Source organism: Oncorhynchus tshawytscha, linkage group LG13 (assembly GCF_018296145.1).
Source record: "Oncorhynchus tshawytscha isolate Ot180627B linkage group LG13, Otsh_v2.0, whole genome shotgun sequence".
NCBI classification, from domain to species: domain Eukaryota; kingdom Metazoa; phylum Chordata; class Actinopteri; order Salmoniformes; family Salmonidae; genus Oncorhynchus; species Oncorhynchus tshawytscha.
Genome location: NC_056441.1, coordinates 58165870 through 58191070, shown reverse-complemented (window position 1 = coordinate 58191070; position 25201 = coordinate 58165870). Strand labels below are relative to the sequence as shown.

The following is a 25201-nucleotide window of genomic DNA, read 5'->3' as shown; positions in this document are numbered from 1 at the left end:
CTAGCTCGGTTTCCATCCAATTGGCTACAAATTATCATGAGAATATTCAAAAAAATGACCAGTGGTGTGCTTCCACCAAACAGACTTGTTGCAGAGAAAAATCAGTATGTGATGACATAGTGAACACAAAGACATGTTTCACTTAGGTTTTCATGTACCGGATCAAAATCTACAGTTCAATATGTTTTACAGTCTACCAATAATTTTGTCAGAAAAACGGTTGCTTTAAATAGCAAATGTGCCTACTCTGGTCTGGGCACCTGCGCTCTAGCCAACAGCTCGCAGATACCGTGCAGGTAGACTGTGTGAGTACAGTAGGCTAGTCTACATGATGAGATTATGGATAAGACAGATATTTGTATTTGTCAAATGGCAGTCAAGCAGCGATCATCATGTCACCAGAATAAGACCCTCGATATTTATAGGAAAGGAGCATCAAGATCACCATGCACTTTCATATATTACACACACACACACACACACACACACACACACACACACACACATAATTGAGTTAATAAAGCTGTGTACAAACAGGCAGCTCCAAAATGCAGGTGTTACAGCCTAGCTCAGTGCTTTCTGTGGTGGTGGGGCAGACCAGCAGAAAATAGGCTCAGCATTGAACCGTGATTGGCTCAGTGTTCTGTCACTCATGGGGACACTACGTCACCCGCCTTTAATAAAAGGTAAACATCAAGAATGTGAGCCCTTTGTGTGCTGCCATTGAGTTACATTAGAAGTGCCCTTCCAAGAAGGCTCAAGGTCATTGGCCACAGATAAAATTAAGTCAAATCTACAGTAGCTTTGATTGGACTGATCAAGTCAACATCTCACTTTCAAAATCTTAGCTAGCAGTCATCATCATAAATCAAGACGACAATCAACTGGAAAATCCTTTTTAATCCTTGTCATATGAAGAGAAATAATAGATAAAACGTATCGGTGCTCATCGACCATAAACATTACACAATAAGTTGGAAATCGCAAATTCAATAATGAGTTGTTTGGAAGGAATCGGTGACAGTAGCTAACCGCAAGCATTGCAACTGGGAAGTCAGACTGGGAAAATACGTTTTGAACAGTCATCCAACTCGGAACTGTAAATCTTTGATGACAATTTTCCAACGAAGGACTGCCTCGCACAACAAGGTGAGTCCAAAAATGTATTGTATGCTGCTGCATAAATGATGTAATATGCCAGGGAGGTATGGTCAGCCATATCAGCTGTTTTGTTTTTAAAGGCAGTAAACGAGGCTGAATTAACTGTTTCGCTGCCAGACAAGGCTCCGCTGATAGCCAGGTGTAGCAGTGGTAAGGATTCACTCTGTGGTGCTGGAAAGAAAGCTCTGCTGTTGGGACAGCTTTACGTAGGACCTATCAGTTTGTGGGCACCGCTTGTCACCATTATAGTGCAATTCATGTATTGTTTAGTGTTGTGTTGTGGCTTTGCTGGCATGCATCTAAAAAAACAATTGGGGGATTTTGCCCCACCAAGATTTACATGCTAAAATCACCACTGCTTCGATATGATGGTTATTATATCTATATTTGCGCATAAAAGGCATTTCCACCACCATTTCTCACATAGTTAATTTTACAGACACAAAAAGATCCCACCATGTCAAACAAACAAATTATCTGTCTCCATTTATAGAATTGTACCGAAACTTCCTGTTTCCATCTCAGCTGTCATGATTTTCTTTCATATGGTATGACTTTACTTGTATAAAAACTGTGGATGGAAACACGAGTTTTGAACGACCCTTCCCGCTCTTTTGCTCCATGCTGGCTGAAGACGTAGCTAGCCAGTAACTAGCTAACATCAGACAGAGATGAAAGGGGAGACATATACGGTAAGTATCTTCACCATGGATGGAAGTGTAAAATTGTAATTATACTGTATTTGCTGACACGCTACAGTCAAATGTTGTACAAGGCAGTACAAGAGAGTTACCATTGGTGTATTAACATGAGAGTTAGGGTCACCTGAATCCAAGTGTTTGACATGGGGGAGGGGATCAGTAACTTAATGATCAAAACTCATCAATGTAGAAGAAACAGTCATTTTTCATACTTTGATTTGGGTTTTATTCAGATATCATCCAATTTCATGAAAAACATTATTTTGAATGTTCATGACTTTTAAACTGCGCTCTACAACTCAGAGGATTGTGGGTTCAATCACATTGCTAGGCACTCATTGTTATGGTTTCCTACTTTAACCCTATCCCAAACCTCAACCGTAGCCCGTCGGAATGAATGATTAAACGTAATTGTCGAGTTTTGATCACTCCCCCTTTATGTGCACACACAGACATATAGACACACAACCGCACATCATCTCAGGTGTAGTAGAAAAGGTGACACGACAAGAGGTAAAAGAAAAGAGGGAGGTAAAGGTGCCAAAAAGGAGGATGTGAAGATAGGAAGGAGGGAAATCACAGCTCGTTTCCTTTATCTCTGTAGCAAGATAAGTCTGCACTGCACAGTTTTCACACCCTGCTGCTTGGTGGCATTTGCCTTGGGCCTTGTTGTCGGGGAGATTGGCTCAGTGTCTGAGCATCAGGACCCCATCTCTCAATTAAATTCTATTCAAGGGGCTTTATTGGCATGGGAGACATATGTTAACATTGACAAAGCAAGTGAAGTAGAGAATATACAAAAGTGAAACAAACAATACAAATGAACAGTAAACATTACATTCACAGAAGTTCCAAAAGAATAGACATTACAAATGTCATATTATGAATATATACAGTGTTGTTACGATGTGCAAATGGTTAAAGTACAAATGGGAAAATAAACATAAATATGGGTTGTATTTACAATGGTGTTTGTTCTTCACTTTGTCTGTCCCTTTTCTTGTGGCAACAGGTCACAAATCTTGCGATGGCACACTTATTTCACCCAGTAGATATGGGAGTTCATCTAAATCAGATTTGTTTTCAAATTCTTTGTGGATCTGTGTCATCTGAGGGAAATATGTGTCTCTAATATGGTCATACATTTGACAGGAGGTTAGGAAGTGCAGCTCAGTTTCCACCTCATTTTGTGGGCAGTGTGCACATAGCCCGTCTTCTCTTGAGAGCCAGGTCAGCCTACAGCGGACTTTCTCAATAGCAAGGCTACGCTCACTGAGTCTGTACATAGTCAAAGCCTTCCTTAAGTTTGGGTCAGTCACAATGGTCAGGTATTCTGCCACTGTGGACTCTCTATTTAGGGCCAAATAGCATTCTAGTTTGCTCAGTTTTTTTTGTTAATTCTTTCCAATGTGTCAAGTAATTATCTTTTTGTTTTCTCATGATGTAGTTGGGTCTCATTGTGTTGATGTCCTGGGGCTCTGTTTGTGAACAGAGCCCCAGGACCAGCTTGATTAGGAGACTCTTCTGCAGGTTCATCTCTCAGTAGGTGATGGCTTTGTTATGGAAGGTTTGGGAATCACTTCCTTTTAGGTGGTTGTAGAACGTTGCTTTTCTAGATTGATAAATAGCGGGTATCGGCCTAATTCTGCTCTGCATGAACTATTTGGTGTTTTGCATTGTACACAGAGGATTTTTTTGCAGAATTCTGCATGCAGAGTCTCAATTTGGTGTTTGCCCCATTTTGTGAATTTTATGCTCCTTTTGATGGCATAGAAGGCTCTTCTTGCCTTGTCTCTCAGATCATTCACATCTTTGTGGAAGTTGCCTGTGGCGTTGATGTTTAGGCCAAGGTGTACAGTTGAAGTCAGAGGTTTACATACATTTAGGTCGGAGTCATTAAAACTATTTTTTCAACCACTCCACAAATTTCTTGTTAACAAACTCTAGTTTTGGCAAGTCGGTTAGGACATCTACGTTTACAGACAGATTATTTCACTGTATCACAATTCCAGTGGGTCAAAAGTTTACATACACTAAGTTGACTGTGCCTTTAAACAGCTTGGAAAATTCCAGAACATTATGCCATGGCTTTAGAAGCTTCTGATAGGCTAATTGATGTCAATTGGAGGTGTACCTGTGGATGTATTTCAAGGGATACCTTCAAACTCAGTGCCTCTTTGCTTGACATGATGGGAAAATCAAAGGAAAGACCTCTGAAAAAAATTGTAGACCTCCACAAGTCTGGATCATCCTTGGGAGCCATTTCTAAATGCCTGAAAATACCACATTCATCTGTACAAACAAGGTACGCAAATATAAACACCATGGGACCACACCAGCTCTGTCAGGAGCAATGAGCCAAAATTCACCCAACTTATAGTGGGAAGCTTGTGGAAGGCTACCCGACACATTTGACCCAAGTTAAACAATTTAAAGGCAATGCTACCAAATACTAATTGAGTGTTTGTAAACTTCTGACCCACTGGGAATGTGATGAAAGAAGTAAAAGCTGAAATAAATCATGTTTTTCTGACATTTCCCATTTAAAATATAGTGGTGACTCTAATTGACCCAAGACAGGGAATTTTTACTAGGATTAAATGTCAGGAATTGTGAAATTTGGTTTAAATGCATTTGGCCAAGGTGTATGTAAACTTCTGACTTCAACTGTATATGGTTGTTTGTATGCTCTAGGGCAACGGTGTCTAGATGGAATTTGTAGTCCTGGCGACTGGACCTTTTCGGAACACAATTATTTTGGTCTTACTGAGATTTACTGTCATGGCTCAGTTATGGCAGAATCCCCCCCCACCTCCGATCATGCTGACAACTCTCCCAAGACCAAGCTCATAATTCGCTATGACACAGGGGGTATGGGTCAGCAGGCATGATAAAGACACACACGCGAGTGCACGCATTCACACATATGCATGCACACACAAACACAGAGGAACCCCCCCTCTCCACCAAACACACACTTTACCAAGCCTGCACACTAAACCAGATTCCCAGGGGAGCTCTGATATGAAAGGAGAGCAGCTTTAGCAGAGCAGCTGTACTCCAATAGAGTTAGGAGTCTAAATATAGCACCTCCGGCCCTCCTGTTCCTCACTGGAGACAGTGCCAGTCCCAGAGCTGAGAGAGAGAGAGACCTCAGAGGACAGACCGAGAGCTAGGAGGACTGCTGGGAGCAACCTCCTCAAGAGGCTCTGGCTGTGTCTGAAATTGTACCCATATATCATCGAGCAGATCGCTCAAGATTAACTTTGAAATTGGACGTCTGTCCATGTCCTGGGGACGTCAATCCCATGACTCTGAATCCGATTGCGCGGTCGATCCCAGGGGTAGACACTCATTTTCTACAGTCTGGTTTTAACCCTATCCCAAACCTTAACCCTTAACTCAACCATTCAGAATGGATGCCTAAAGTTAATGTGTTAACCTTATCCCAACCCTTATTTTCAAGATGTGACATTTGGAGAAACGTGGATAAGTCTGAATCTGAAGTCGAATTGGTAAAACCATGAGATATTGTTGCTTTCCTAATAAAGTTCACTACTTTTGGCCAGGGCTCAAAGCTGCTCTGTCATCTGACATGATTGGTCATGAATGGACATGACACCTAATAACCCAACTTGTCATGTTTATGATACTGCTCTGCTATCGAACTACTCCCAGTACAAACTACAGGCCTGCTCACCTGCCATTTGCCTTCAGCAGTGGAAGTTGATGATCATAAGTCGTGATTCTGCTATGCTTGCCTCTGCTATTGTCGTCATCCATCACTTTATGCACAGCCAAACGAAACCAAATGATCATTAAAGCTCTTCACTGCATGCGTCTCTGGAGACAGTGATAGTTAGAGAGGATCTAGAGTAAAGATACTTGTAATTTCTTCTCCAAATAAACGAGACAGTCGAGGTAAATTAACAACAGTACAAGAGTGTCTTTTCCTCACGAACACACCATAATTCCAGGTCGGTCATCTCTTTAGCACTTCACAACGTCTCTGTACTAAGAGGTATGCTACAAAGCAGGATCAATTAGTTAGCCAGCTAACCTTGATAAGCAACCAGAAATAACTATTGATTTTATAGCTAATTTAAAAAGCGAAACTTACATGACATAACAGATATGTCTATTTGTCTGTCAATTCAATTAGACCATGCCCATTTAAAGCTTATCTTTCTACAAAATAAAAAGTTATCAGAATATGTAGACAACTTAGTTGGCTAACTCCATAATCCTGCTTTGTAGAATACAACTCTGCTATACTGCTGCCCTCACATTCACCTGCCAGAAAACAACAAGAAAACAACTGTGAACCCTAGCACATTCTTGACGTCTCTCCTGCTCAGTCTCTCACGACTGGATGGGAATCAGATGGACAGGAGTCTGCAGCTTGGATTCTGGAGTGTGGAGCTGTCCGCTCCCACTCCTAGTGTGTTTGTGTATAAACAGAGGTAGAGGTGAGGCAAGGTGCCTCCTCTTCACCCTCCACTGGCTGATTGTGGTCACCTGCAGTCACATGTTCATTCGAGAATGTGATAGGCTAATTGCCATGAAACCCAGTAGAAAGGCTCCAAATGGCAGGATTACCTAACGAGCCTGTTCAATATTTAGTCTCTCTCTCACACACACCTCCTTGTCACACTAATTACCAAGTGCTGAAGCAGTTTCCACCCCCATTGTTGCACCACAACCATGATCTTTCTGTGAAAACAACCAAAGGAAAAAAACTGCTGTGGATGGATAAAAAAAATTCTGGTCAGCGTTGGCGTTCTTCCAACAGTGTAAGATTAATAATTTAATCCGAGTTGCGTTGTTAGCAAGACTGTGGATCAGAACTCAGTGACCGCAGGGAATTGTACCTGAAATGTACCATATTTTTTGGACCAGGTTTTACATTCATACCTCTGTTGTTTTATTAATGTGTTCGAAGAGGATTATTCCGGAATGGTTTCGCATGGCAGTGTCTGTGTGGGTGTGCGTATTTATAAAAAGTGTGGATTGGCATGCCCTTATTTAGGAGTACTATGTTTGTCAGAATTTAGTTTTAGCGGGCGTAGATTTCCCATGTGGGGCAGAGAGACGGTCGTTAGGGCTAGGAGGACTAATTAGACTAGTGGAGGAAGGTTTAAATTAAGCAACGGTCTGGCACAGATAAACACAGAGTATGCACAGAAACGAACGGCAGCGGAACTAGGATATCCTCACACACATATTCAGACACACACAGGACAGTCCAACACACACACACATATACAACCAGCTAATGAGGCTCTGAGTTTTCTTTTTTTTAACAACGTGGTATTGTGCAGTACGTCCTTGCTATTGTTCATTGCTGTGGATCTGTACATGTTATGGCAATGGTCTGCACTCAGAGCACTGCTGTGCTATTGGTACTGGGGTACCTACTACCCTCAGGGCAGAGTTATGATAAAGTACCTACCCTCAGGGCAGTAGCACCTGGGTCCAGCCAGGCTGCTGGAGCAGGTAGCCCCGTTCCTGCAGGGCTGAGACAGGCAGTGGTCCACCTGCGACTGGCAAAGACCACCCTCGAACCCTGGAGCACACAGACGAAACACAGTGTCACATAGCATTAAACCTGAACACACACAGAAGGAGCCAAACATACACCCGCAACTCTTACGCACTGACATGCAAACCATCCAACTATCGCTATAACAAGAACACACACAGAAAAACAAATGTACGCAACACACACACTGGCCACCCTATGTCTCACACTTCCCCATGACTGTCCATCTTCATTAGCTCATCAGGTCAATTCAAAACAGAACACTCACTCTTCCAAGAACAAGTCAACAAGTCCTGCATCTAGCCAATTACCCCCAACCTTACTACCCATCAATCATGTAGTGCGGCCTCCACATTGCTCTAGATGAGCCTGTGAGAACCCACTGCCCTCAGTCTGTCTGTCAGGCAGGCATACCACCACAGTCCTGTAATCACTCTTCTCTAATAAGATGTGGCTGGCCATCAACAACAGCTCCAGCCTCTGCTTCTATAACAAGGCAATTATCCTCTCAGGTGGCTCAAAGCTGCCCTCACTGGTCCAGGCCCCAAATATATCTAATTGACAAGTTGAAAGGGTGGACTCTTCTCTGCGTCCCCTATTTCATTTGGAGACACTCTCACACACGCAGGCCTCAGGAGATTGGTGGCACCTTAATTGAGGAGAACAGACTCGTGGTAATGACGAGCGGAATAGGTGGAATGGCATCATACACCAATCACATGGCTTGCAGGTGTTTGGTGCCATTCTCTTTGCTCCATTCTGGCCATTACTATGAGCTGTTCTCCCCTCAGCAGCCTCCTGTGATGCACGCACATACGCATGTACACACAGACACACACACACACAAACACACAGTAGTTACCTGGAGGGCAGATACAAGTGAAGTTGCGGCCCTCGCCCCCCTGCCTCAGGTCACTACAGATGGCGTAGTTCTGGCAGGGCTTGAGGTGGCAGGCATCAAACTCCTCACAGAAGATTCCAGAGTAACCATTCTCACACTCACAGAAGAAGGTGCTCTGGAGGTCAGAGGGGTCACTGTCACACACTGACTGACTAAAGGTACCAAAACTAGTGCCAGTTTCAACCACATGACCTGACCAGGATAAACTCATGGCTCTATATGTGACTAGTATAGGGGTTCATGTGATGAGAAGAAAAACTGATGAGACTGAGTGGTCAGATAACATTGTGGAACATAATGCTCAACACTTTGTCTATCACTGGGATGGTTCTGGTTACTGGGGCTACATGCGGCTCAATTGAGATGTACAACCCTGGGATTCTCTATTGTTAGTTCTCTAAACCCCACCGATGCCCTTTTCCTCCCAGCTCCCCAAAGTGTGGTGTGCTAAATCACCCTCTAACACTGCACCTGTAGGCGGGAGGGAAAGAGCTAGCAGGCCCTCAGTCTAACACACGTCTTCTCTCGCCCCTCTCTTCTCCCTTCCTCTCTTCTCCCTTTCTTATTTGTTCTCCCTCTCTTCACTTCTCTTCTCTCCATTTCCTCTCTCTACTCCTCTCTGCTGCAGTCTACTCCTCTCTGCAGCAGTGATTATTCTTCTAACTGCAATGCCTCTAGGGACCCAGGTTGCGGGGGAGCCCCAGGGAGCAGTAGGGATGCAGGACTTTATTATTAAGAACTCTGTCTCCATCCCACAATACATTTATATATTTCTCTGTTCCCATGGCAATAAGGTATGGTCTTTATTCTGTCTTGCTTATCTTTTTCTCCACCCATTCTCCTGTTGCTATGTTACCGCATAGTGTATCATCAAGACAAGAGTGTCGCAATCTTTCAATATTCTGCTGAATTACAATATTCTGCTGAATTACCAGTATAATGAGGGGGGAAATCAGTTTTCTGAATATTGAAAGTGACATGTTAAGCCTTAAAATAGTGTTCACAGGATCAAGCCCAAAGACAAGGGATTGAATCACCAACCCAAGGACAGGTGACATCACATATTTGACCCCTGACCTCTTACCACAGAGGGCTGGGTGATGCACTTCCCCTTCCCAGAGCATTGTGGGTCGCTGAAGCGGCTGCCAGGCTCCACACAGCTGCTGGCCTTGACTGTCAGATTGAGACGCAGAGTGACTTCCGAGCCACTGGGGGTGCCCACGCGCAGCACACCTACAACGGGAGAGAGAAGAAAACAAGATCAATCAAAAAACATTTATTCTATCCCAAGGTCCTAGCTGGTTCACCTTGATAAATATGAAAAGACGGATTAAATGTGAGCAATATTGAATATTGCCAATGTAACTAGAGAGAAAGGTAAGGGAGGTCAACATGGATGTAGGGACAGAGGCATTGTGTTTAGATAAGGTGTAGAGAGAAGTAATGGTTCCTTGCAAAGAAGATTTTGGTCAAACGTGTCCGGTTCTACACAAGTTTGCTATCTTAACACCATCGTACGTAACATTGACCAGAACACCTTGTGTTTGACAAATGTTCTAGGAGGGGTTGCTTATGGATCATTGCCTAGATAAGACACCTCTAGCTTCCATTGAAAAAGATAAATGTATTTCCTGGCAACTAACAATTAGAGAAATGGAGAGGAAAAGGCCATGCTAGCAAATATGAATCAAAACCAAAATAGATTAGTTATTGTTTTGTTATTTATGTGTCATGTGACACACTGCAGACTGCTACCAGAAGCCTCTATTTTAAAATAGCCTCAAAGTGAAGATTAACAGCTGTTATTAGGGACCTGCTATGAGCCAATGAGGCGTGAACAAAGCCAGGACGAGTCATTGGCTGCAGGGCTTTGCTGTGGCAATCAGGCATCTATAAAAGCTGGTCCCCTAACACCTCGCCATTTTCTGGTTAGGTCAGCCCAATAACGTCTGTTCCTCACAACACAAACTCACAAATGCAAAGTCACTGCTCTCTGATGCAGCACTTACATGCACGCACACACTTACACTGCATTTAGACAGGCAGATATTTGTTTCACTAATTGGTCTTTTGACCAATCACATCAGATCTTTTCACATCAGATCTTTTTCAGAGCTTAACTGATTGGTCAAAAGACTAATTAGTGGGGGGAAAATATTAGAATTGGGCTGCCTGCCTGAATGCACGCACACTGTAAAAAAAGATTAAACTCACAATTGTGGGGCAACCAACTGCAATATGACTAAGTTTGCTCAACAAAATGCTCACACACAAACTTTTTGTTGTGAGTGAGCAAATTCACAATCCTATTGCAGCTGGTTGCCTTACAATTGTGAGTTGAATCATATATATATATATATGTATATATTTTTACAATCCACTCTGCCACCATCATTATTTCATTCACACTAGCTGTCTCAGATGTACGAACATGTGGTACATGCGTGCACGAGTGGGAGTGTGTGTGCATTTGTTCGTGTGTACTGCATGTTTTCGCATGTGAGACAGATTATGTGAGATGCACACAAGCACACACACATATCTCCACAGCAGCCTTGCTCTCAAGGACATGACTAATTTACTATCCAGGGTCTTTGACTGGTAAACAACCAAACACGATGACAGAAAAACGACTCTCACTCTTTCTCTCTCCTTTTCTCTCTCTCTCTTTAATTCTCTCTCTCCTCCCTCTCTCCCCAGACAGAGCCGCAGGATCTCAGGCGGAGTGTCTCCAGCCAGCTCAAGGTCAGTGGACAGACAGGCTGAGACCTAATACAGCAGTGTTGGTATGGAGACCACGCACAGGGGTCAAGTAGACGATTCACTAAAGAGAAGGACACCAATTACGACGCCGCACCTGCTGGAATCCACCGAACCTTCAGACGTACGTTACTATAACATTCCTTATTGAAAATAGACTTAACGATAAAATATGCAGAAAAACAACAAACCTGAATTGCAGAGCCAAGTGTTTATGTGCGCCAGCCCCATACAAATGAGCATACTGTTTATACATACTGTTTATGAATTGTATGGATATTGTGTATGACTCTTGATTGACATTCCATGCAAATTACTGATCCATTACTGAACACTGCAGAGAATGTGAATGTTAGTATTGAAAACATGATGGAATACCATTCCATCCTAATTACCCAATGGGCTTGTTTGATCAGGGGCGTATATCTCTGACTTTAAGGTACCTTATACCAATAAACTACAAGTATCTTCTAAATAGGAATATGTATAATATGCACTTTTATCACTATATGTGCTATGCAAAGATTCATTCCCTTGGAGTTGAAGATAGCCATCTCTAACGCAAAATACAGTTGGCACCAATGACAGGTTGGCAGAATGGAAGTGATAGCACTATAGCACCTGCACATTTACCACCAAATGGACAGACAGAATAAAGTAACCTATATTCCTACATATGCTTTTTAACAGTTGTATTGAGGTGGCGGGAAATCTTCTGTTCCACATAGGAACAGACAGGATTACGTAAGTAAGTAAATTGAGATGGAGGAGGGGCCTTACTGAGGAAGTAGTTGTGTCCAAGGGGGAGGGAGTGGTCAGGGACCACCAGTCCATCTGAGGCCTGCTGGAACCACATGATGGTCCCCTCCACCAAGGAGGAACGCTGGAAGCCATCCTCTCCAACACGCCAAAGGACGGGCGCTCCACTCACATTCACTACGATCCTAAAGGGAGAGGGAGAGGGGAGGGAGTGTGAGAGAGAAAGAGAGAGTCCTCGAAACCAGACACTTTAGTTACCAGCCTGCTACAGTGCATTCAGAAAGTATTCATATCCCTTCATTTATTCAACATTTAGTTGTGTTACAGACAGAATTCCAAATTGATTAAAACACACATAATTCCCCATGATGACAAAGTGAAAACATGTTTTTTTAAATGCATTACAAATTAAATACAGAAATATCTGATTTATATATATGCATTGCTTGCTGTTTGGGGTTTTAGGCTGGGTTTCTGTACAGCACTTTGAGATATCAGCTGATGTACGAAGGGCTATATAAATACATTTGATTTGATATAAGTATTCACAACCTTTGCTTTGACACTCCAAATTGAGCACCCTTTGCCTTGATGACAGCTTTGCACACTCTTTGCATTCTCTCAACCAGCTTCACCTGGAATGCTTTTCCAACAGTCTTGAAGGAGTTCCCACATATGCTGAGCACTTGTTGGCTGCTTTTCATTCACTCTGAGGTCCAACTCATCCCAAACCATTTCAATTAGGTTGAGGTTGGGTGGTTGTGGAGGCCAGGTTATCTGATGCAGCTTTGGGGTGTGTTGGTTCATTGTCCTGTTGAAAAATAAATGATATTCCTACTAAGCGCAAACCAGATGGGACGGCTTATCGCTGCAGAATGCTGTGGTATCCATGCTGGTTAAGTGTGCCTTGAATTCTAAATAAATCACAGACAGTGTCACCAGCAAAGCATACCCACACCATCACACCTCCTCCTCCATGCTTCTTGGTGGGAACCACACATGCGGAGATCATCCGTTCACCTAATCTGCATCTCACAAAGACACGGCGGTTGGAGACCAAAAATCTCCAATTTGGACTCATCAGACCAAAGGACATATTTCCACCGGTCGAATGTCCACTGCTCGTGTTTCTTGGCCCAAACAAGTCTCTTCTTCTAAATGGTGTCCTTTAGAAGTGGTTTCTTTACAGAAATCTGACCATGAAGGCCTGATTCACGCAGTCTCCTCTGAACAGTTGATGTTGAGATGTGTCTGTTGAACTCTGTGAAGCATTTATTTGGGCTGTAATTTCTGAGGCTGGTAACTCTAATGAACTTATCCTCTACAGCAGAGGTAACTCTGGGTCTTCCTTTCCTGTGGCGGTCCTCATGAGAGACAGTTTCATCATAGTGCTTGATGGTTTTTGCAACTGCACTTGAAGAAACTTTCAAAGTTTATGAACATTTCTGGATTGACTGACTTTCATGTCTTAAAGTAATGGTGGACTGTCGTTTCTCTTTGCTTATTTGAGCTGTTCTTGACACAACTGATTGGCTCGAACGCATTAAGAAGGAAATCAATTCCACACATTTTTAACAACGCACACCTGCTAATTGAAATGCATTCCAGGAGACTACCTCATGAAGCTGGTTGAGAGAATGCCAAGAGTGTGCAAAGCTGTAATCAAGGCAAAGTTGGGCTATTTTGAAGAATCTCAAATATAAAATATATTTAGATTTGTTTAACACTTTTTAGGTTACTACATGATTCCATATGTGTTATTTCATAGTTTTGATGTAGTTAGTTTTGATTATTCTACATTGTAGAAAATAGTACAAATAAAGACATCCTGGAATGAGTAGGTTTGTCCAAACTTTTGACTGGTACTATATGTAAATTAGATATTTCTGTATTTTATTTTCAATACATTTGTTTTCACTTTGTTTTCCCTTTTTCATTATGGGGTATTGGGTGTAGATGCGTGAGAACACAACAAAATGTCAAATAAGTCAAGGGATGTGAATACCTTCTGAAGGCACGGTATACATTTTATAAGACACACAACCACCATGCTAATAGGATGGAATGGTAGACATGAGTAATGCCTGGTCCTGTCTGTCTCAGTGGGGGGTACTATACTGCTTACTGTGGTGACTGTACAGCTCTGAAGGCCAGGGAGTAGAGTTATGACTGCTGTGGTCAAGGGTAATTACTCATCTGACTTTTGGCCAATTACTGGAAGAGACCGTCTCCCTACACAGACAGACAGTGTCAGCAAAGCAGACGCGCTCCAACTCAACACAAGACCAGCTACACTCCGACTCCTCCCACTGGCTGAGTCACTCACAGATAAATAAACACACACAGGTAAGTAAGTATTGACCTTTCAAAAGCATTTGATAGCATTGAGCACCATTTTTTGTTGTTGCATAAATGACAAACTTATGGCCTTCGAAATAGAGACCTCGACTGGTTTAGGAGTTACTTAGTTAATAGGAAACTGTTTTGTGGAACAGCACAGTTTTGGAGTTCAAAGAACGTGCCCTGTTGAGATTCTTCAAGGTTTGATCCTTGGCCCACAGCTTATTTATTTAAAAATTGATGTTAATTACAATTTTGTATGTGTACATTTGATATTGTTTGCTGATGACACCAACATCTTTCTGTCTGATAAAGATGGTCAGAAATTGATCGTTAAAATTAATTAGTAATAAATAAAAAAATGGACGACTGGTTTAAAGAATTAAGCTGTCTTTAAATTAGGGCCGTCAACGTTAGCGAGTTAATAATGCATTTATGCGCTACATGTTTATCGGCGTACTTTTTTTACACCGTTAATCGCGTCACCATTTCTTCACCGCACGGAAACCTTTAAGAGCATGCGTTTCCGTAACGGACCTTTTTAAGCACAGGACACAACACGAAACACAGCTACAGTCAATGCTTGCGCATTAACATTGCTGAAGGCCATGTGTCTGTAGCCAAAATCATGTAAAAGCTATGCCCAGTATTACCAGAGCTATATATATTTTTTTTTTCCCCCGCCACGGATTTGTGCCCATGTCGCGGGCCGTTTTTTTAAATACACGCGAGCCGCAATTTTGGGTTTTGATAACGAACAACACTGTTTAGCTAGCTAGTCATGTTAACTTGATGACTGACTAGGCTATGCACAAATGTGGATGGCACAGGAAGAACTGAAAAGGAATAGGCTACTCAAAGAGATGCTTCAAAGGCAGGCTGCATATACAAGAGTGTTTGTGAGTAAGTGACAGAGAGAACTTATGGGACGGAGGAGGAGTGTGTACGCCTATCTGTGTAAAGTTATCTGAACAGTACAGATGGTTAGTTTTCATAACATTGTTGGACAAGTTGAAAAACTGTGTTCTTTGTATCCATAGAGCCAGTAATGTTTTCCTGTAGTCACACTCCTTTAGAATGCCTGAAGCTTTAACAGTACTTAAAGCTGTGTGTGTAGGTCCTGTGCGCAAGTGTTCAACTTTTTCTCCCCAGTTTCGATCTTGTCTCATCACATCACTGCAACGCCCCAATGGGCTCAGGAGAGGTCCTCCGAGACATGACCCGCCAAACCGCACTTTTTAACACCCGGCGCTTAACCCGGAAGCCAGCTGCACCAATGTTTGGAAGAAACACCTTTCAAATGATGACCGAAATCAGCCTGCAGGCTCCTGGCCCGCCACAAGGAGTCGCTAGAGCGCGATGAGCCAACTATAGTCCCCCTAGCCAAACCCTCCCCTAACCCGGACAACGCTGGACTTATTGTGCGCCGCCCTATGGGACTCCCGGTCACAGCCGGTTGTGATACAGCCTGGGATCAAACCCGGTTCTGTAGTGACGCCTCAGTCTAAAGCGATGCAGTGCTTTAGACTGCTGCGCCACTCGGGAGGCCCACTCCTTGTTATTTTTTATTGGACTTTTTTATTAATGTATTGCAATGTTGAGGGAGCAAGCACACAAGCATTTCACAGCACATTTTATACCTGCTGTAAACTGTGTATGTGACGAATACAATACGATTTTAAATAAGTTAACAAACAATCTCTCTCTTTATCTACCATCTTCCATTCAGCCTCTTTCTCATTGGTATTCCTAAAGTGGTGTGTGTGTGTGTGTGTGTGTGTGTGTGTGTGTGTGTGTGTGTGTGTGTGTGAGCTTGCATGCATGCAGGCACTATCAGTAATTAGCACACCAATACAACAACGATATTTGCCTACAGCCAAGAGCAGAGACTGTTATGCTGATAAAGACCTCTTATGTTTCCACTCCCCCATCATTTATAAAGAGACACTATGCATTGATCACTTTGAATGACCAATAAAGGACATTTATGATGCTTGCTTAAATCAGAACACATTGCAGTCAGGCACTATACTTGGGCAACACAATGGAGGTCATTTGCTACCATCGGGGTTGTGACTGAATAATGAAAGACTGCAAGTTCCATGTAAATGACACAGGATGATAATCATAAGACAATGATCTCAAGGGAAGACAGATGTAGTGCAGTCTCAAGTGTGGTTTTAAGCAGAACTATAGTTCACTTGGGAGAGAGGGAGAGGTTAAGATAAACAGGGGAGATAGGGAGAGGTTAGGATAAACAGGGGAGAGAGGGAGAGGTTAGGATAAACAGGGGAGAGAGGGAGAGGTTAGGATAAACGGGAGAGAGGGAGAGGTTAGGATAAACAGGGGAGAGAGGGAGAGGTTAGGATAAACAGGGGAGAGGGAGAGGTTAGGATAAACAGGGGAGAGAGGGAGAGGTTAGGATAAACGGGAGAGAGGGAGAGGTTAGGATAAACAGGGGAGAGGTTAGGATAAACAGGGGAGAGGTTAGGATAAACAGGGGAGAGAGGGAGAGGATAGGATAAACAGGGGAGAGAGGGAGAGGTTAGGATAAATATGGGAGAGAGAGGATAGGATAAACAGGGAGAGGGAGGTTAGGATAAACAGGGGAGAGAGGGAGAGGTTAGGATAAACAGGGAGAGAGGGAGAGGTTAGGATAAACAGGGGGGGAGAGGTTAGGATAAACAGGGGAGAGAGGGAGAGGTTAGGATAAACAGGGGAGAGAGGGAGAGGTTAGGATAAACAGGGGAGAGGAGGGGAGAGAGGTTAGGATAAACAGGGGAGAGAGGGAGAGGTTAGGATAAACAGGGGAGAGGGAGAGGTTAGGATAAACAGGGGAGAGAGGGAGAGGTTAGGATAAACAGGGGAGAGAGGGAGAGGATAGGATAAACAGGGGAGAGAGGGAGAGGTTAGGATAAACAGGGGAGAGAGGGAGAGGATAGGATAAACAGGGGAGAGAGGGAGAGGTTAGGATAAATATGGGAGAGAGAGGATAGGATAAACAGGGGAGGGAGGACGGGAGAGGTTAGGATAAACAGGGGGAGAGAGGATAGGATAGGATAAACAGGGGAGAGAGGGAGAGGTTAGGATAAATAGGGAAGGGAGGGAGGGGATAGAGAGGGAGAGGATAGGATAAACAGGGAGGGGATAAACGGGAGAGAGGGAGAGGATAGGATAAACAGGGGAGAGAGGGAGAGGCTAGGTTAAACAGGGGAGGGAGGGAGGGGATAAACGGGCGAGAAGGAGAGGATAGGATAAACAAGGGAGAGAGGGAGAGGATAGGATAAACAAGGGAGAGAGGGAGAGGATAGGATAAACAAGGGAGAGAGGGAGAGGTTAGGATAAACAGGGGAGAGAGGGAGAGGTTAGGATAAACAGGGGAGAGAGGGAGAGGATAGGATAAACAAGGGAGAGAAGGAGAGGATAGGATAAACAAGGGAGAGAGGGAGAGGATAGGATAAACAAGGGAGAGAGGGAGAGGATAGGATAAACAAGGGAGAGAGGGAGAGGTTAGGATAAACAGGAGAGAGAGGGAGAGGATAGGATAAACAAGGGAGAGAGGGAGAGGATAGGATAAACAGGGGAGAGAGAGAGAGGATAGGATAAACATCGGAGGGAGGACGGGAGGATGGGAGAGGTTAGGATAAACAGGGGGAGAGAGAGAGAGGATAGGATAAACATGGGGGAGAGAGAGAGAGAGGATAGCATAAACAGGGGACATAGAGAGAGGCTAGGTTAAACAGGGGAGGGAGGACGGGAGGGGTTAGGATAAACAGGGGAGAGAGAGGATAGGATAAACAGGGGAAAGAGGGAGAGAGGATAGGATAAACAGGGGAAAGAGGGAGAGAGGATAGGATAAACAGGGGAGAGAGAGAGGATAGGATAAACAGGGGAGAGAGAGAGGATAGGATAAACAGGGGAGAGGGAGAGAGGATAGGATAAACAGGGGAGAGAGGGGGATAGGATAAACAGGGGAGAGAGGGAGAGATTAGGATAAACAGGGGAGAGGGAGAGAGGATAGGATAAACAGGGGAGGGATGGAGAGGGGATAGGATAAACAGGGGAGAGAGGGAGAGATTAGGATAAACAGGGGAGAGGGAGAGAGGATAGGATAAACAGGGGAGAGGGAGAGAGGATAGGATAAACAGGGGAGGGATGGAGAGGGGATAGGATAAACAGGGGAGGGATGGAGAGGGGGAGAGGTTAGGATAAACAGGGGAGAGAGAGAGGATAGGATAAACAGGGGAGGGATGGAGAGGGGATAGGATAAACAGGGGAGGGATGGAGAGGGGATAGGATAAACAGGGGAGAGAGGGAGAGATTAGGATAAACAGGGGAGAGGGAGAGAGGATAGGATAAACAGGGGAGAGGGAGAGAGGATAGGATAAACAGGGGAGGGATGGAGAGGGGATAGGATAAACAGGGGAGGGATGGAGAGGGGGAGAGGTTAGGATAAACAGGGGAGAGAGAGAGGATAGGATAAACAGGGGAGAGAGGGAGAGATTAGGATAAACAGGGGAGAGGGAGAGAGGATAGGATAAACGGGAGGGATGGAGAGGGGATAGGATAAACAGGGGAGGGATGGAGAGGGGGAGAGGTTAGGATAAACAGGGGAGAGAGGGGGAGAGAGAGAGGATAGGATAAACAGGGGAGAGAGGGAGAGATTAGGATAAACAGGGGAGAGGGAGAGAGGATAGGATAAACGGGAGGGATGGAGAGGGGATAGGATAAACAGGGGAGGGATGGAGAGGGGGAGAGGTTAGGATAAACAGGGGAGAGAGGGCGAGAGGAGAGGTTAGAATAAACAGGGGAGAGAGGGAGAGGTTAGAATAAACAGGGGAGGGAGGGAGAGGGGAGAATAAACAGGGGAGGGAGGGAGAGGGGAGAGTATAGGATAACAGGGGAGAGAGAGGGAGAGGTTAGGATAAACAGGGGAGGGAGGGAGAGGTTAGGATAAATAGGGGAGGGAGGGAGAGCACTATGCAAACACACACACTCACACACATATACACATACATACAGGAAGGTACCAGTACATGCAATACAGGGCTCTTACTTGATGGCAGTCTCCTCAGGCACCTCTAGAGAGAGAGTCAGAGTTCCAGAGGTCAGCTCACACAGCTCAGGACTCACACAGTGCAGTCCCTCCGTCACCTGCAACAGGAACACAAACATACACACATATGCATGCATGGATACACAGAGACACACATACACACAGGCACTCACATACATGGAAATACACAAAGATACACACATGAGGCAGCAAGTGGATAAATGTAATTATTTTATAAGACAAATAAAGAAGTTCTGCGAACTCTGAACCTAGCTAGCTGGTCAGCTGGACTGTTGGGACTAATCGATTACAGGTAGCATTCATCTCTGACCTGTTCTTTCTCCCACTGCACCACCAAGAGTCTCTGTCCAGCCTTAGGCTGCCACGGTTGCAGCGTCGGAGGTGCCTGCGTGGTGCTGGACACTGTTGTTGGCTGGGAGGGCTGAGTGGCGGTTGTGGGTGTGGCGGGTGTGGCCTGTTCGGGGGCAGGGGGTGTGGCAGGATCCCAGTTGGAGGCAGGCAGCAGGTCCAAGGTGCCCTGCTCACACTTCTCCCCCTCGTACCCCTCGCTGCACTCGCAGGTGTACTCCTCGCTCTCACCACTGCGGCTACAGTTGCCATGGAAACATGGGCTGTTGGCACAGGGGTCTGTGAAAAACTGACAACACAAAGAGGAAAGGGAAAATGACTATAGATGACATGGGAAACGAAACATCCATTTCAGACTCAATATATAAACCACTGTATATTATGGTTGCATCTCAAACAACCACTACTTCACAGGACTCTGGTCAAAAGTAGTACACTACATAGGGAATAGGGTGTCAATCGAAACGTAGGCTGTATCCTCACTATTCTGTAACAGCCATCACCATTGGCTCAGAGGATTCTCCCCTTGTCCATTATTAACACCTGGATATTTATTACAAATTTTCCTGCTTAGGCTGCAAAACCAAGAGTGGCAGAGAGTGCAATGTTCTACGGCAGTTTCATATTTGCAGCGCGTCTAAGATAAGAGAGCTCAGTTTACCAGCCCAAACTCTCAAATCTCATTTTCATCCCTCCTATCATGTCTCTCCTTTCTTCCTTCATGTTCTTTTCCCTCTTTCTTGTCTTCTTTGCTTTTCACTCTCTCTACTTGCGAAAGCCTGTTGCAAATATGTCCACTCGTCACATGCTAGCTGTATTGTTCTTGTAAAGGCCACAACAAATGATACATTAATGCACAGTTATAAACAGGCTTCCCGGTTCTGTCCATAAGTAATCAGAAACGTTCTGCGAACAAACCTACAGTTTGAACTCATATGTGCAACCAGAGGCACAGGGTTTGTCACTAGCACGCACGCATTACTTTAATGGACCCTGGCAGTCTCTTTCATGCTGCTTTCTCCCATTAATAATTCACCATATTTAGAGAGAGAAAAAAACTCTGACAAAAGTGTTTGAAGGTGAGAGAAGATAAAGCTAAGTAGGTTCCAATATGGCGTAGCAGTCGGATGTGTGTTTTGTCTTGTCCTGTCCCGTGTAAATATTGTTTTCCTCTGGGGTTTTTTCGTATATATTTCATACATACAGTGCCTTGCGAAAGTATTCGGCCCCCTTGAACTTTGCAACCTTTTGCCACATTTCAGGCTTCAAACATAAAGATATAAAACTGTATTTTTTTGTGAAGAATCAACAACAAGTGGGACACAATCATGAAGTGGAACGACATTTATTGGATATTTCAAACTTTTTTAACAAATCAAAAACTGAAAAATTGGGCTGTCACCCAATGTGGTACGGATCTGCTATTTTTATATACAAGCGGAACCCCCATCAGCAGCTAGCCAGCTAACTAGCTACTAGCTAGTAGTCAGTTAGCTACTGCTAGCGGTCTTCATCGTTAACTCGACACCAGCCAGCCTCAGCTCAATACCTGCCAGTCTGCACAGCGCAATATCAACCCAGAGCATATCGGACTGCTTTTTCTCTACCACATCTCCGGATTCCTATCGCAAACTCTGAACCTTTACACCGGATCATCGCAGCTAGCTAGCTGCAATCAGAGTGGCTACACCTGGCTAACGTCTCTGTCCCGAAGCAAGGACCAGTTAGCCTTGAGCTAGGCTCATCTCCCGGCTACACGAGATGGTCCACCAGCTAATTCTTGGGCTACAATACCTCTTTTGCGAATTGGCCTGGACCCTTTACTGCCAACACGGAGCCCGGCTGATCCATCGCGACTGGTCTGCCGATTTAATCGTCCGAGGTGATTTCAACAAGTTCTTCCATTGTGACGCCTGAATCGCCATGTCTCCAGCTCGCCTAACGTAGTAGCGACGACTGAAACGGCTCCCTGGCTCACCTATTGCTACTCATTGGACCCTATGATCACTCGGCTACACATGCCTCTCCCTAATGTTAATATGCCTTGTCTATTGCTGTTTCGGTTAGTGATTATTGTCTTATTTCACTGTAGAGCCCCCAGCCCTGCCCAACATGCCTTAGATAGCCCTTTTGTCCCACCCCCACACACGCGGTGACCTCACCTGGATTAACTGATGCCTCTAGAGACAAAACCTCTCTCATCGTCTCTCAATGCCTAGGTTTACCTCCACTGTACACAAATCCTACCATACCCTTGTCTGTACATTATGCCTTGAATCTATTCTTCCACGCCCAGAAATCTGCTCCTTTTACTCTCTGTTCCGAACAAACTAGAGGACCCGTTCTTATAGACTTTAGCCGTACTCTTATCCTACTCCTCCTCTGTTCATCTGGTGATGTAGAGGTTAACACAGGCCCTGCAGCCCCCAGCACCACTCCCATTCCCCAGGCGCTCTCATTTGTTGACTTCTGTAACCGTAAAAGCCTTGGTTTCATGCATGTTAACATCAGAAGCCTCCTCCCTAAGTTTGTTTTATTCACTGCTTTAGCACACTCCGTCAACCCGGATGTCCTAGCCGTGTCTGAATCCTGGCTTAGGAAGGCCACCAAAATCCTGAAATTTCCATCCCCAACCACAACCTTTTCCTGACAAGATAGATCTGCCAAAGGGGGTCGGAGTTACAATCTACCGCAGAGATAGCCTGAAGAGTTCTGTTATACTATCCAGGTCTCCACAAACAATTCGACCTTCTACTTTTAAAAATCCACCTTTCCAGAAACAAGTCTCTCAACGTTGCAGCTTGTTATAGACCCCCCTCAACCCCCAGCTGTGCCCTGGACACCAAATGTGAATTGATTGCCCCCCATATGTCTTCAGAGTTCATACTGTTAGGTGACCTAAACTGGGATATGCTTAACACCCCGGCCATCCTACAATCTAAGCTAGATGCCCTCAATCACACACAAATTATCAAGGAGCCTACCAGGTACAACCCTTAAATCGGTAACCATGGGCACCCTCTTAAATATCATCCTGACAAACTTGCCCTCTAAATACACCTCTGCTGTCTTCAACCAGGATCTCAGATATCACTGCCTAATTGCCTGCATCCGTAATGGGTCCGCGGTCAAACGACCACCCCTCACCACTGTCAAACGCTCCCTAAAACACTTCAGTGAGCAGGCCTTTCAAATCGACCTGGCCTGGGTATCCTGGAAGGCTATCTTTTTCAAACATAAATTTGCATCCTGTTATCTTTGTTCTTGCTCTTTTGAACCCCAATATCTCTACTTGCACATCATCATCTGCACATCTATCACGCCAGTGTTAATGCTAAATTGTAATTATTTCGCCTCTATGGTCTATTTATTGCCTTACTTCCCTAATCTTCTACATTTGCACATAAATGTACATAAACTCAGCACAAAAAGAAACATCCCGTTTTCAGGACCCTGTCTTTCAAAGATAATTAGTAAAAATCCAAATAACTTCACAGCTGTTCATTGTAAAGGGTTTAAACACTGTTTCCCATGCTTGTTCAATGAACTACAAACAATGACTGAACATGCGCCTGTGGAACGGTCGTTAAGACACTAACAGCTTACAGACGGTGGCCAATTAAGGTCACAGTTATAAAAACTTAGGACACCAAAGAGGCCTTTCTACTGACTCTGAAAAACAACAAAAGAAAGATGCCCAGGGTCCTTGCCCATCTGTGTGAACGTGCCTTAGGAATGCTGCAAGGAGGCATGAGGACTGCAGATGTGGCCAGGGCATAAATTGCAATGTCCGTACTGTGAGACGCCTAAGACAGCGCTATAGGGAAACAGAACGGACAGCTGATCGTCCTCGCAGTGGCAGACCACATGTAACAACACCTGCCCAGGATCGGTACATCCGTACATCACACCTGCGGGACAAGTACAGGATGGAAACAACTGCCGAGTTACACCAGGAACGCACAATCTCTCCAACAGTGCTCAGACTGTCCACAATAGGCTGAAAGAGGCTGGACTGAGGGCTTGTAGGCTTGTTGTAAAGCAGGTCCTCACCAGACATCACCGGCAACAACGTCACCTATGGGCACAAACCCACTGTTGCTGGACCAGACAGGACTGGCAAAAAATGCTCTTCACTGACAAGTCGCAGTTTTGTCTCACCGGGGGTGATGGTCGTATTGTCGTTTATCGTCGAAAGGAATGAGCAGGATCGAGGCCTGTACTCTGGAGCGGGATCGATATTGAGGTGGAGGGTCAGTTATGGTCTTGGGCGGTGTGTCACAGACTCATGGGACTGAGCTTGTTGTCATTGAAGACATCCTCTTCCCTCATGTGGTACCCTTCCTGCAGGCTCATCTTGACATGACCCTCCAGCATGACAATGCCACCAGCCATACTGCTCGTTCTTTGCGTGATTTCCTGCAAGACAGGAACGTCAGTGTTCTGTCATGGCCAGGGAAGAGCCCGGATCTCAATCCCATTGAGCACGTCTGGGACCTGTTGGATAGGAGGGTGAGAGCTAGGGCCATTCCCCCCAGAAATGTCTGGGAACTTGCAGGTGCCTTGGTGGAAGACTGGGGTAACATCTCACAGCAAGAACTGGCAAATCTGGTGCAGTCCATGAGGAGATGCACTGCAGTACTTAATGCAGCTGGTGGCCACACCAGATACTTTTGATTTTGACCCCCCTTTGTTCAGGGACACATTATTCCATTTATGTTAGTCACGTGTCTTTGGAACTTGTTCAGTTTATGTCTCAGTTGTTGAATCTTATGTTCATACAAGTATTTACACATGGTAAGTTTGCTGAAAATAAACGCAGTTGACAGTGAGAGGATTTTTCTTTTTTTGCTGAGTTTAAATGTTTCTATTGTGTTATTGACTGTACGTTTGTTTATGTGTAACTCTGTGGTGGTGTTTTTGTCGCACTGCTTTGCTTTATCTTGGCCAGGTCGCAGTTGTAAATAAGAACTTATTCTTAACTGGCCTACCTGGTTATATAAAGGTGAAAAAAAAAATGTAAAGGCCATGTTGACTCCAGTCCAGGACTCATTGGTCATATTCATTATGCACCTAATGAAAAACGGACTGAAACAAGAAGAGACATCTGAACTTGTCTAAAAATAAACACTTCTTGTTTTCCGTTGCAGAAAAGTTTTGTCATTGAGTGTGCCCTCAATGAATACGACCCTTGCTTTTGTTATGTGTGAGGAATGGTTCTGTAACCACCGTTGGTGGAAGGTGAGGACCAAGATGCAGCGTGGTAAGTGCTCATCATTATTTTAATAAACTGAACACTAAATACAACAAGGAACAAAAGAAACAACCGAAACAGCTCCGTCAGGTGCAAAACACACTAAACAGAAAATAACTACCCACAACCCATAGTGGGAAAACAGGCTGCCTAAGTATGGTTCTCAATCAGAGACAACGATTGACAGCTGCCTCTGATTGGGAACCATACCAGGCCAAAACCAGAAATACAAAACATAGAACAAAAACATAGAAAAAAGAACATAGAACGCCCACCCTAGTCACACCCTGGCCAACCAAAATAGAGAATAAAAAGCCTCTCTATGGCCAGGGCGTGACAGGTTCTTACAGGAGTCAAA

At 44.4% G+C, this 25201-nt stretch overlaps 1 protein-coding gene across 1 annotated transcript in view; it reads right to left on the bottom strand.

Annotated features, from left to right (window-relative positions):
* Positions 1-25201, bottom strand: part of LOC112265323 (delta and Notch-like epidermal growth factor-related receptor) — a 97209-nt gene that overhangs the window by 28118 nt on the left and 43890 nt on the right. Inside the window, exons 2-7 of the mRNA XM_042296031.1 lie at positions 19552-19878; positions 19221-19318; positions 11846-12009; positions 9390-9538; positions 8267-8420; positions 7315-7428 (exon numbers count right to left, since the gene is read on the bottom strand). Coding sequence (XP_042151965.1) covers positions 7315-7428; positions 8267-8420; positions 9390-9538; positions 11846-12009; positions 19221-19318; positions 19552-19878 — 1006 coding nt within the window. The remainder of the gene's footprint in view (positions 1-7314; positions 7429-8266; positions 8421-9389; positions 9539-11845; positions 12010-19220; positions 19319-19551; positions 19879-25201) is intronic.